This window comes from Lactuca saligna, chromosome 2 (genome assembly GCF_052625555.1).
Source record: "Lactuca saligna cultivar CGN05327 chromosome 2, ASM5262555v1, whole genome shotgun sequence".
In the NCBI taxonomy this organism is placed as follows: domain Eukaryota; kingdom Viridiplantae; phylum Streptophyta; class Magnoliopsida; order Asterales; family Asteraceae; genus Lactuca; species Lactuca saligna.
Window position 1 is genome coordinate 43,038,244 of NC_136418.1, and position 12,192 is coordinate 43,050,435.

The 12,192-nt window shown below is 36.5% G+C and overlaps 1 protein-coding gene across 1 annotated transcript; it reads right to left on the minus strand.

Annotated features, from left to right (window-relative positions):
- Positions 1-7,571: 7,571 nt before the first annotated feature.
- On the minus strand, positions 7,572-10,889 carry LOC145030906 (uncharacterized). Its single transcript, XM_078979353.1, has 5 exons — positions 10,664-10,889; positions 9,666-9,925; positions 9,386-9,597; positions 8,554-8,821; positions 7,572-8,101 (listed from the first exon to the last, which is right to left on the minus strand). The coding sequence occupies exons 1-5, from the start codon at positions 10,755-10,757 to the stop codon at positions 7,805-7,807; spliced, it is 1,131 nt and encodes a 376-aa protein (XP_078835479.1). The 5' UTR covers positions 10,758-10,889; the 3' UTR covers positions 7,572-7,804.
- Positions 10,890-12,192: the final 1,303 nt, after the last annotated feature.

Sequence of the window (12,192 nt, forward strand, 5' to 3'; positions counted from 1 at the left end):
GAAACCTATTTTTTAAAGATATAAAAAAATATATTTTATGTTAAAGAAATACATACATTGTTTGTAAAAAAACTATTTTCTTTAGAATACGACTAAAATAAATGTTGTTTTATTTAAAAAGATATATGTAAAAAATGTTTTTAATAATTTATTTAGTATTTATCTATTAACGTTTTCGTTATTATATAAGCTAGTTTTAGGAAGTTATAACGAAGTGAACTTTTAGCCCAAATGGTTAAGGCCCCTTGTCATATTAGGGGGTGGAGGTCTCAAGTTCGAGCCTTCACCCCTTCCTTGAGTAAAAATGGTCCTTGTGGTTTATTAAATGCCATGAATTTAGTCATTTTATTCTTAAAAAAACGAAAATGCATCTACAGATTCAGTCCCTAATGGTTATATAGTAACGGTGTTAGTAAAAAGGATCAACTTTGCAAGTTTTGCAAACCACAAGGACCATTTGCATCAAAAAAAAAATTAATAGGGACTAAGTTTGTGACTTTTAGTAAACCATAGGGACATTTTTGTAATTTTGTCTATTTCATTATAAGATGTCATTGACAATTCTAGTTTCTTGAGCAAAATCCACCCCCTCCCTTGAGACTTTCAATTTCAAAGTCAGATTGCTCCTGTAAATGAGTGAGGTGGATAACTTTAGAGAAATATAATTTGTTTGGTAATTGCAGCATTAGTTAATCCTTGCAATAACATAAACTCCCTGCTATATTTCCATCAATTAGAGAGCGTCAAATCTTCACCAAATATCAAATCAAAAATAATTTGTAGTGCACGTTCAGAAAATAGAGTTCCAAAATCATTTTTTTTTTTTTTATCATTGATGATAATACGAATATCAAAATTCTTAGACCTTTTTCCCATTCATCACCTCTCGAAAAACAACCTGAAAGAGATAATAGTCCCGGTCAAAAAGAGCCACGAAATACCTTCAAAATAGTTTGGCACAAAAATGATTCACATTTGATGGTCCCATGATTGATTGCTCGTTTTATTCCTCAATGAATTTAATTTGATCTTATAATTTATCTAAGATGTCATAAATCTGTGTTTTAGATATACTTTCAAGGAAAATAACTAGAGTTATGTATCAAAATCATCACCTTTTGACAAATTTTGCTACAAATAACTATGTATCAGGGTCAAAACTTTAGACAATGTAAGCTGAAAAGCGTAAGAATACTAATGGATTTACAATGGTGATCGAGGCCACCACTTTCACCACAACCACTAGGACAAAAGCAATGCCAGAAATCAAATCAAATCAAGTGAGAACCACAAGATTTAAACCATCCACATCGATTACATCAAAAAATAAGTTTGTTCGATTTGAGAGTGTTACCTTAACCTAGAAGAAATAGACAATGTCTTTAATGGATAGAAGAAGATGGAGGCCATCCTATTAAACCGATGATATCAAAGTTCTTGAAAGGAGAGAAACTGTAGCGGCGGGAGAGAGAGAGAGAGAGAGAGAGAGAGAGAGAGAGAGAGAGATGCCATATTTGAAATAGTATGGGAGTCCCCATCATTTTCTTTTGAGAATATCATGAGACCAAACAAAAATCATGGGTTTGTGGAGTTAATATAACGATGTAAAGTTTTCAAAAAAAATCTTTCAAGTTAAATTACCAATATCACATATAAAAATTCTCAAAATCACAAGTGTCAATGTCATAACATTTTTCCAAAATAGTTTTCAAAAGTAATTATCAAATCCAGGATCCATAAACATAACTCCATCTTAACAGTGTGTACAATCAAGTCGGTGCCTTCCCGCGATCCTCGGAAGTACCTGAAACACATAAACACATAACACGGTAAGCACACATGCTTAGTGAGTTCCTCAAAATACCACATACAACACATAAGTCACTTGAGGCCATAGCTCTATAAGACCTTCCGGTCATTGTGTCTCAGTGGGACCTTCCAGTCCCACAACGCTAATGGACCTTCTGGTCCCAATTCCGTTGACCTTCCGGTCTGAACCATGTTGGCCTTCCGGTCCCAACCATACTGACCTTCCGGTCCTAATCATATTGACCTTCCAGTCCCTACTTTGCAAGCTCAAAGTATAACATGTACATATCACATAAACATAATCATCATAATATCAGATAACTCATGTAAGCACATAAGACCTTCTGGTCACACACAGTTACCACTTTTGGTAAGGTATATTGAGAAGACTCACCTCGAACTAACTCAGAATAATCTCGAATTCAAATCACAGGTCTAGCCTCCGCCTAACACATACAATGATCATATTAATTAATTATGACTCTCTTTCTCTTTTTCTCAAGGCTAGACTAACCCTCCCATACACTCACATAAGCGTAAAAGACCATTTTACCCCTCTATGGGCTTAATAGACCAAATGTTGACCAAACCCTAAAAGTCAACGGTCAGGGAGTACGTTGCACGTAAGGACCTTCTACGCTGGGCATACTCGGATGCTATGCAGGCATCGGGGATGCTCGCCCCTACACTACGCGTACTGGGATTATGCCTGGCGTACGTCCCGGTTTCACTCTTCTCACATTTTTGGTCTTAATCCGTTAAGACACAGGCTCATATTACAAATCTGGACTTCCTAATGTCTCTTAATCCATAAAGCTGATCACTTTAAGCCTTTGCATGGCTGATTAGGTCAAAAACACTCAAAACACTCATCCCCTTTCCTTATTAAGTTCATAATTCATGCATTGACCATCCCTAACGTCCAAGACTAGATTTTTGTGACTCTAGATCACAAAATATAATGAATATGGGTAGATCAAGCCCTCTGGAGTTCATCATTGCATAAAGTCTCCACCTTTTGGGACCAAAACCCTAAAACACTCCATATGAATGGATCTAATCAAAGATTGAGAAAGCTTGAAGCTTTATCCCTTTTTGTGAAGCTTTCCTCACAGATAAACTCAGATCCAAACTCCTAGAGCTCTCTCTCTTCTTCTCCAACCTTCTTCTCTTCTTCAAGATCACACAATCACACTAACAAGCTCCCAAATGCACTCTCCAGCTATAAGAACGAAGATTTAGGGTTAAGTGGATATTGTGTCTGGGAATGGTGGCGAGGAATGAGGCCATCATGTCCTTTAAATAGGGGGCTTGCTCACAATTAGGGTTTCATTCTGGGCCAGGTATGCCCAGCGTACACACTAGTACGCCCGACATACTAGGTGGCATCCGCGTCTAATGCACGTATTCGAGTACGTTGAGCGTACACTCTAGTACGCCCCGCGTACTCGATTATCACACTTTCTCTAATAAGGACCAAAATGCTCAAGTACTCAAAAGATCAAGGATTTATAAGATATACCTGAACTTGGGATGTTACAATTCTCCCCCACTAGAATTGGACTTCGTCCTTGAAGTCATGCTTTCGGAAATAGGTCTGGATGCTGCTCTCGGATCTCCGACTCCGGCTCCCAAGTCAGCTCGGACCCCCTCCGATGTTGCAATTAGACCTGAACCAAGGCACTTACTTGTTCCTTAGAACCTTAACCTTTCGATCTACAATCGACTACACACTTTCTTAACTGAGATACATGGAAAGTGTTATGGATCTGGTTCAACTCCGCAGGTAGCTCCAACTGATAAGCCACCTTGCCCACTCTGGCTATCACTTTAAAAGGACCTATGTACCGAGGCCCAAACTTGCCCCATTTCCTGAATCGGATCACCCCTTTCCCGGGGGATACCTTCAGGAGTACGAAATCTCCAACCTGAAACTCTAGCTCAGATCGTCACCTATCCGCATAACTCTTTTGGCGACTCGGTGTCGTTAGTAATCTCTGTCTGACCTGCTGAATCTGTTCAGTCGTCTTCAACACTATCTCGGTGCCACCCATCACTCTGTCCCACTTCTCCCCAGTAAATGGGAGTTCGACACCTTTTACCATAGAGAAGCTCATAGGGAGGCATACCAATTCTCGAATGGTGGCTATTATTGTAGGAAAACTCAGTCAGTGGTATGTAGGTGTCCCAACTTCCTCCGAAGTCCATTTCACACGCACGCAGCATGTCCTCGAGTGTCTGTATCGTCCGCTCACTCTACCCATCTGTTTGTGGGTGATACGCAGTGTTGAAATGTAGACGCGTGCCCAACTCCTCATGAAACTTCTTCCAAAATCTGGAAGTAAATTGCATGTCTCGATCTAACACTATCGAGATCGACACTTCGTGCCATGTTACCACCTCTCTCACATAACTCTCAGCCAACCTCTCTGCAGAAGAGCTCTCACTTATAGCAAGGAAGTGAGCTCTCTTCGTCAGTTGGTCTACAATTACCCAGATTGCATCGACACCACGTGCCGTCCTTAGTAGTTTGGTGATAAAATCCATGGAAACCTGTTCCCACTTCCACTGGGGAATCTTTAACGGTTGTAAAGGAACATACGGTCGCTGATGTTCCGCCTTGACCCGGCGGTAGATCATGCACCTCTCGACTACCTACGCAACATCCCTCTTCATACAAGGCCACCAATAGTCTCTCTTCAGGTCCAAGTACATCTTAGTAGCCTTGGGGTGGATCAAGAATCTCGATCTGTGCGCCTCTCCCATTAGTATACCCCGAGCTCTGCCTGCATAAGGTACCCAAATACGTCCTCAAAAAGTCATAAACTCTCGATTGTCCATCAAAAACTCTGAAACATGTCCAATCACCCACTCCCTTTTGCGGTACTCCAGCTTTATGGCCTCCGCCTGGGCCTCTCAGATGGTATCCAAAACCAGATTCATCACTGTCATCCTCATACACATATCTCGAATCGGGGCACTCTCTGCTCGATGGCTCAGGGCGTCAGCTACCACATTAGCCTTGCCCGAATGATGCAAGATCTCACAGTCATCGTCCTTCACCACATCCAATCACCTTCTCTGGCGCATATTCAGATTGGGTTGGTCCATAAGATACTTCAGGCTCTTATGGTCTGTGTATATGGTACACTGAACCCCATATAAGTAGTGGCGCAAAATCTTGAAGGGGAACACCACCACCCCCAACTCTAAATTGCGGGTGGGATACCTCGTCTCATGAGCCTTCAGCTACCTCGATGCATATGATCTCATGTGCCTTCTCTACATAAGCATCGCACCCAACACAGATATAGATGCATCGTAGTAAATCACAAAGTCCTCCATTCCCTCGGGAAGGGATAACACCGGGGCTTCGCACAATCTCTGGCTAAGAGTCTCAAATGAGGTTTGCTGCTCGGGACCCCATGTAAAAGCAACACCCTTCCGGGTCAACCTGGTTAGAGGACCAACAATTTTGGAGAAATTGCTGATAAATCTTCGATAGTAGCCGGCCAATCCCATAAAACTTCTGATCTCGGTGGGGGGGCCTCTGCACCTCCCATCTCATAACCTCCTATATCATGGTCGGGTCGACAAATATCCCATTCTAGTTAACGAGGTGTCCCAAGAATTGAACCTCTCGTAACCAGAAGTCACACTAGGAGAACTTGGCATAAAGCCTATCCGATCTCAATACACCCAGAATCTCTCTCAAATGCTCCCCGTGCTGCTCTCTAGATCTCGAATATACCAAAATATCATCGATGAACACGATCACCGATCGATCTAGCATAGGCCTGCACACCCGGTTCATGAGATCCATGAACGCTGCCTGTGCATTTGTGAGCCCAAAAGGCATCACCACAAACTCATAATGCCCGTAACGAGTCCTAAATGTCATCTTCTAGATATCCTCCTCACGGACCCTCATCTGATGATATCCAGACCTCAAGTCAATCTTGGAAAACCAAGACGCACCCTGCAACTGATCGAACAGATCGTCGATCCTCGGTAATGGATAACGGTTCTTGACCGTCAACTTTTTTAACTCCCGGTAATCAATGCACATTCAGTGTCAATCATCCTTTTTCTTGACAAAAAAGGATCGGCGTTCCCCACAACGAGCTACTTGGTCGAATAAAACCCTTCCCCAACAGGTCATGCAGCTGCGAGGATAACTCCTGCATCTCGGGCGGTGCAAGGCGATAAGGTTCCTTGGTGTTAGGTGCATTTCATGCATCCATTTTTGTAGTTTTAATCCATAAAAGTGCATTGCATTTAGGTTTAAACTCATGCATTTTGCATATTTTTCGGGATTTTTAATGATGCAATTCCATTCACACACTTTTGTGATATTTCAGGGACTTTTGAAGGAAGAATATTAGTTGAGATGATGAATAAAATATGTGGATGAAGTTTCGGGACCATTGGAGCATCGAGTAGGAAGTTAAGAAGAAAATGAAGATTTTGACTTTACAGAGATTTACACGGCCGTGTAAACGTAATCCTATAGTTTACACGGGCCGTATAAACGCATACTCGTAAGCAATGTACTTCGAAGGCCTGGCAGTTTTGAGCATTTTAGTTTTGGAGTTTACACGGTCGTGTAAATGGTCAGTGTTAGTTTACACGGGCCGTGTAAACATGTCGCCAGTTTTAAAACAGTTTTATCATTTGGAAACACTTTAATTTGCACTTTGTAAGTTGAATTGAGGATTAAACTTGTTGAAGCGTAGTTTAACTTAGACATGTGTGGCTGATTTCTATTTCATTTCTGATTCTGAATTCTTAAGTATGTGTTATTAGGTTGTAATTTACATTTGATTTATGTTTAATATCCAGTAATCTTTGATTTGATCCTAATTATGTGTTTGATGGATTCTCTTTTTCACTTGATCAATGAACTAGGGGTTCCATTCAATCTAGTTCAAACATAATCCCCCATTTTAATATTGTTTATATAATGTGTGAGAATATAGCTAAATAAGAAGTCTCGTATTCCTGTGGACCGTCCCTGCTTACTCTATACCATCTCTAGTGTATGAAGTAACAGTGACTTAAATTTTGTTGTTATTATTTTATCCCATTATTTGTTGGTTTGATAGTCAAACAATATTCAATGTATTGTCAAGTTATCATATTACTTCTACCAACATCACTTTTGTAGAAATTTCATGAGTTAGATAAAGTAATTGCTTATCGAAGCATGTTTTCCTTCGAAGTAAACATTACAAACATGAGTTAGCTGAAACAAGTGTTTTTAGAAGCATGTTTTAAGCGTGTATTCCAAGAAGGTAAACATTGTAATAGTTGTGAAAGTATTTATGTCAAAAACGTTTAGAAGCCATTAAAAAGTGTCTAATTAAAATTAATTGCAGTCCATGACTCAGCTTATAAATAAAAAGCTATAACACAATCATACGTTCAAAATGATAGAAAAAAAAATCATAATATTTATATAGCAAACTAAAAAGATACTAATGTCTCATAATTCGATTTAAATATCCTCAAATGTTTTGATGAACCAAATAAAAAATTATTGCTATTATAAGTTTTTTATTTTTAAATAAATATATATACATATATAATATAATAATAAAAAATTAGACCCAAAAAAAAAATTCAACTTTGTGCAGTTACCCGAAAAAAAAAAAAAATCCACTTTTAATGCCTAACCTTTTTTTTATTGATTCACATCTTTTAAACACTAAACCACTCATACTACATACATTATATCCAAAAACATATAGTTACACAACATGTAAATTAACCCACCAAGCAAATAAATATCAAAATAAAATACAACACAGCATCCGAAAGCCACTCATCCACCCTAAAGTTCTCCATAAAAACCAAAACCTCAACTTTTAAGCGACCAACATAAAAAGGGAAAATGAAGAATATCAACTGATAGGAAAGGAAAACCTTCCCATCAGTTGATTTCAGCTGATGGGAAATATCCCATCAGCTGAAATCTCAAAACCAGGATGTGAAACTAATCTTTTACATTTACAAGTGTTTTGAGGATGGTGTCGGTCATCCCATCAGCCAGAGAAAATAAGTGGCCCGCGCGTGTTACCTCGTGGTATTTGATCCACGGGAGTTGTTTGGCAATATAACGTTGAGATTTTACAGGGACAAAACGGTCATCATCACCCATCCATAAATGAACGGATCCTTCGTTATTTGGGAATGGATTCTCGAGTTCCATTGGATCAAATTCCCATTTCCCAAATCCAATCATTAAATCTCGATGAAGAGACTCGTATTCTCCTTGTTGTCTTGGCAATGTCTTTAACACACACAAAAAAAAAAAAAAAAAAAGATTAGTAAAGTTAATAAAACATGCGTCATGTATGTATATGAGTGCTTTTCTTACTTAATCACATGTTGTTAGTCATGTATGTATATGAGTGCTTTTCTTACTTAATCACATGTTGTTAGTATATGATACGTATATTTTCTAAATACAAAGGTTGAATGCAAGTAATAGCAATGTATTTATACTGATATATTTATTATAGCAACTTACTTTTACTTTTCCTATTATTAGGGTCTTTTTTCACTTTATTAATCTAGTTGAATATTATTTTACGTTTTTTATTAGTAAATCATGCATCTTTTGATTTTCTGTTTGTTGTGGACACATGGGATTGCTTGTCGGTTTTTCTTATTTATAACAGGTGTGATTTATAAAAAGGATACATGATTAAAGAATTACAAAGTGATGTAGAAAGCAAGTACCTTTTCTTGTTCAGTGGGAGGAGTAAACTTTAATAGAACTTCCATGTCAGGGGGAGAGAACATATCAAGTGATTGAGAAGCAACAGAAGAACTAGGAAACCATTTTTGAGTATTCCACCAGTATGTCAGCCATGGGAGATGGTGAGCAACACGTAGAGACCATTGGTCAGGCTTAAACATTTCATAATATACTTCATTTGATAAGTTTGAAGGGAATGAAGGCCACCAGTGATTAACTACCGGTGAAATAAGAGTTGCTCCCGCTAGCCTATTTAAAACACATGTCAAAAATTAACAAAATTCGAATCATATTGTGTTTGATACACATTACACGTAACTGGACAAGCTTTCTAGGGCTATTTTCGATGACCAGGATGAGAAGGACATTTACAACTTTTGCATTGACGGGAGATCGAGAGCGAGTCCCTGTCCTGTCTTGTTCCACCTTTTTCGGCGGGATAAAAAAAAATGCAAAATTTGTCCCACTCACATCAGTCTTAGTCCCAGTCCAATACACGACAGACACAGTATGACATGTTATGTCCTGCAAAACAAACGGGCCCTTTGGGCCCGTTTGTTTCCCATGACAGACAAAACAACCTTGTATTGTGTCTGGTGTGCATTGAACTGGGACCGAGACTGATGTCAGTGGGACAAATTTTGCATTTTTTTTGTCCCATCAAAAAAAGGTGGAACAAGATGGGATAGGGACTCGCTCTCGATCTCTCGTCAGTGCAAAAGTCGTAAATGCCATTCTCATTCTCGTCATCGAAAGTAGCCCTAGAAAGTTTGTCCAGTCCCGTCAAGCAGTATTTAAAAAATGCTTTTGCACCTGTGAGGGATGTACTTGAGACAAGGCCAAACCAAATTTCCACCCATAGACAATCCAGCTAAATAGAATTTGGATCCGAGTTGTAGTTGATCAGCAAGCTCCTCTATATCCAAAGCTAAACTTTTTAAAGTTCTCTCAGGGTGTGGATCACTCTCTCCATAACCAGGTCGATCAAACGAAACCGTGTACACCCCTAACTCTTCAATAAGAGCCTATAAAAATCAACCACACCATTAAAAAAACTAACAAAACATCCCAAAAAAAATGAAAGGATCCATACCGGAGAGGCTCTATTGAAAAGATTATGAAGTTTGCAACCATCAAAACCATGGATGACTATTATTTTATACTTTGCTGTTTCTTTTGGGACACCATGTTCCATATATGACAAATGTCTTCCATCACGAAGCTTTATTCTTGGTGATGTAATTGGAGGACCATTTGGAGATCCGCATATTTTTGGAGGTGGTGGACGAAATGCTTTGAAAGCCCATGCCAAGAATCCCATAAAGAAGATAAGCAGTAATTTCTTGAAAATCCCTAATTTTCCATGTAACAAAATCAATCAAATCAGGAAGCTTTAAATCAGTTGAGTATTTTTCATATCTATTATGGATTTATGTGATATTATTTAATAATCAATCAGAAACATGGAAATAAGATATAATCTTGTAGGGTCAATAAGTCATTGAATGCAAGATCCTTGGGACCAAACTGTTTGACGTGGTCAATTTTGACCACAATCGGACCCCTTTTGACCGATATCCGAGGTTCTTTCGCCAAATAGTTAAATCAAATTCTGATGCAATGTTATAATCTCATCAATGGCGTTTCGTTAACAGAAAAATAGATTCGTTTTGTACCTTATTGTAATAAGTTATGTAACTTGTATAATAACAGAGAATGTTTATGATAATATATGTTTACATTGAAAATTTTTAGTTCGTCCTGGAAGATTTGCACAATTTGTTTGGTCAACAACACGATCCTAATCTGGAATCTTAAAATTATGAAAAATTATATGTTTGAGGACTCTAATTCCATCTTTAATAACTGGAATTCGAGAAGAATCAGTTTGAACTCGAACAAAAAACTGGGATTCACGTCACCAATTGAAATCAGGGGAAATTTTTTCTTTAGACTAGAAATTACTCCGATACTGAAAAACAAGGCATCCACAATTCACATCTAATGGTTTTTTAAATTCATAAAAAAGAAAAGAAAAAGAGAGATAGATCGAAAGAAGAGTATAAAAGGAGAAGAAAACGGTTTACATACCTTTTGGAAGAACAGATGAAGAAGTGGGTTTGGATTTCCTGGTGTGTGACCTAGCTGATGCAGCTGAGATCTTCCTTGGGACACCAGCTGCCATTGTTTATATGCGGGGAAGAAGGTGAAATCTATTATACTGAATCGACCGACTTGAGTTTTTATGCTTGCTTAGTGGCTTCACTGCATTTGATGATTTGAGTCCTAGTGTCCAAGTAGGAAGTGTAATACAAATATGCTCCCTAGACTTATCTCTAGCATAAATACTTTGTTTTAATAAAAAAAGGCAAATGACTATAAAATTCTTTTAAGTTTTCAAAAAATAATAGGTTTTACCGTGTTTGGGATAGTTTTTTTAGACTAAAAAGTCTTTTCTAGAAAAGGTGATTTTGATTATGTTTTTTTCCAAAAAATAATTTTAAAATGTATTTGTATAAATTTTTGAGAGCACAAAGAAAAAAAAAAGATAAAAGTTGTTAAAAGTCACGGATTCGTGATTTCTTAATCCTCTCTTTTTTCTTCTCAACAAGCTAATTTAAAATATATTTTGAAGTTATCAAATAACTTTTTAAACTTTTGATTTTTAAAAAAAAAACAAAAGTCCCAAAAGTCTTTTAAAAAGAAAAACAAACACTCTCTAGGTCCTGTAAAATCGGATATTTTGTTTAATTTGTTCTAGTCGGTTTTCAGATCACCTACCGGTCACTTAATGCTAATAAGCTCTTAAGTTTTTTAAAAATATTCAGATTTACTTTTAAGTTTTCAAAAATGTTCGGATTACTATTACTCTGATTATTATTTTCATTATTATTATTATTATTTTTATTATTATTATTATTATTATTATTATTATTATTATTATATGTTTAATACATTTTTAAATGTATAAAAAGGCTTTATACATACATTTTTAAATACATTTTAAATGTATATTTAAAAATGTATATACTTTTATTTAGTATTTAAAAATATATTTACTTCTATATAGTATATATATATATATATATATATATATATATATATATATATATATATATATATATATATATATATATATATATATATATATATATTTGAAAGCTAACATGCGCCTTTAAAAACGTATTTATATATTAAAAATATATTTATTTGTATTTAGTAGGTATATATCGTATAAAAACATATATATATATATATATATATATATATATATATATATAAAAGGTTTATATTATATAAAAGATATAATTATATGTATTTGTACATATTTATAACATCCAATTTCATGATGTTTCTTATTTCCAGATTGTGGATCGTAATTTGATCATGTAAAAGCCTTGGGTTTCAAGGAAATGGAGTTTAGATCGTATCGGATGTTGATAATCTTTATTAAGTGATTAAAGCCCTCGAATTGTGCTTTGAAGCAAAAGTGTAAAATAAGAAATGTAATATTTCGAGCTCCTTACATTATTTATGATTTTATTTCAACAAGTATAAATTCAAAAGTAATTATATAGGATTGTGCATGGGGATTTTCAATACATTCACGTGCATATAAA

Coding starts and splice junctions, on each gene's coding strand:
- LOC145030906 (XM_078979353.1), bottom strand. CDS start 10,757: ATGGCAGCTGGTGTCCCAAGGAAGATCTCAGCTGCATCAGCTAGGTCA. Junction 9,926..10,663: donor TTCATCTGTTCTTCCAAAAG/GTATGTAAACCG, acceptor ATGGAAAATTAG/GGATTTTCAAGAAATTACTG. Junction 8,102..8,553: donor CTCCCACTGAACAAGAAAAG/GTACTTGCTTTC, acceptor TGTGTGTTAAAG/ACATTGCCAAGACAACAAGG.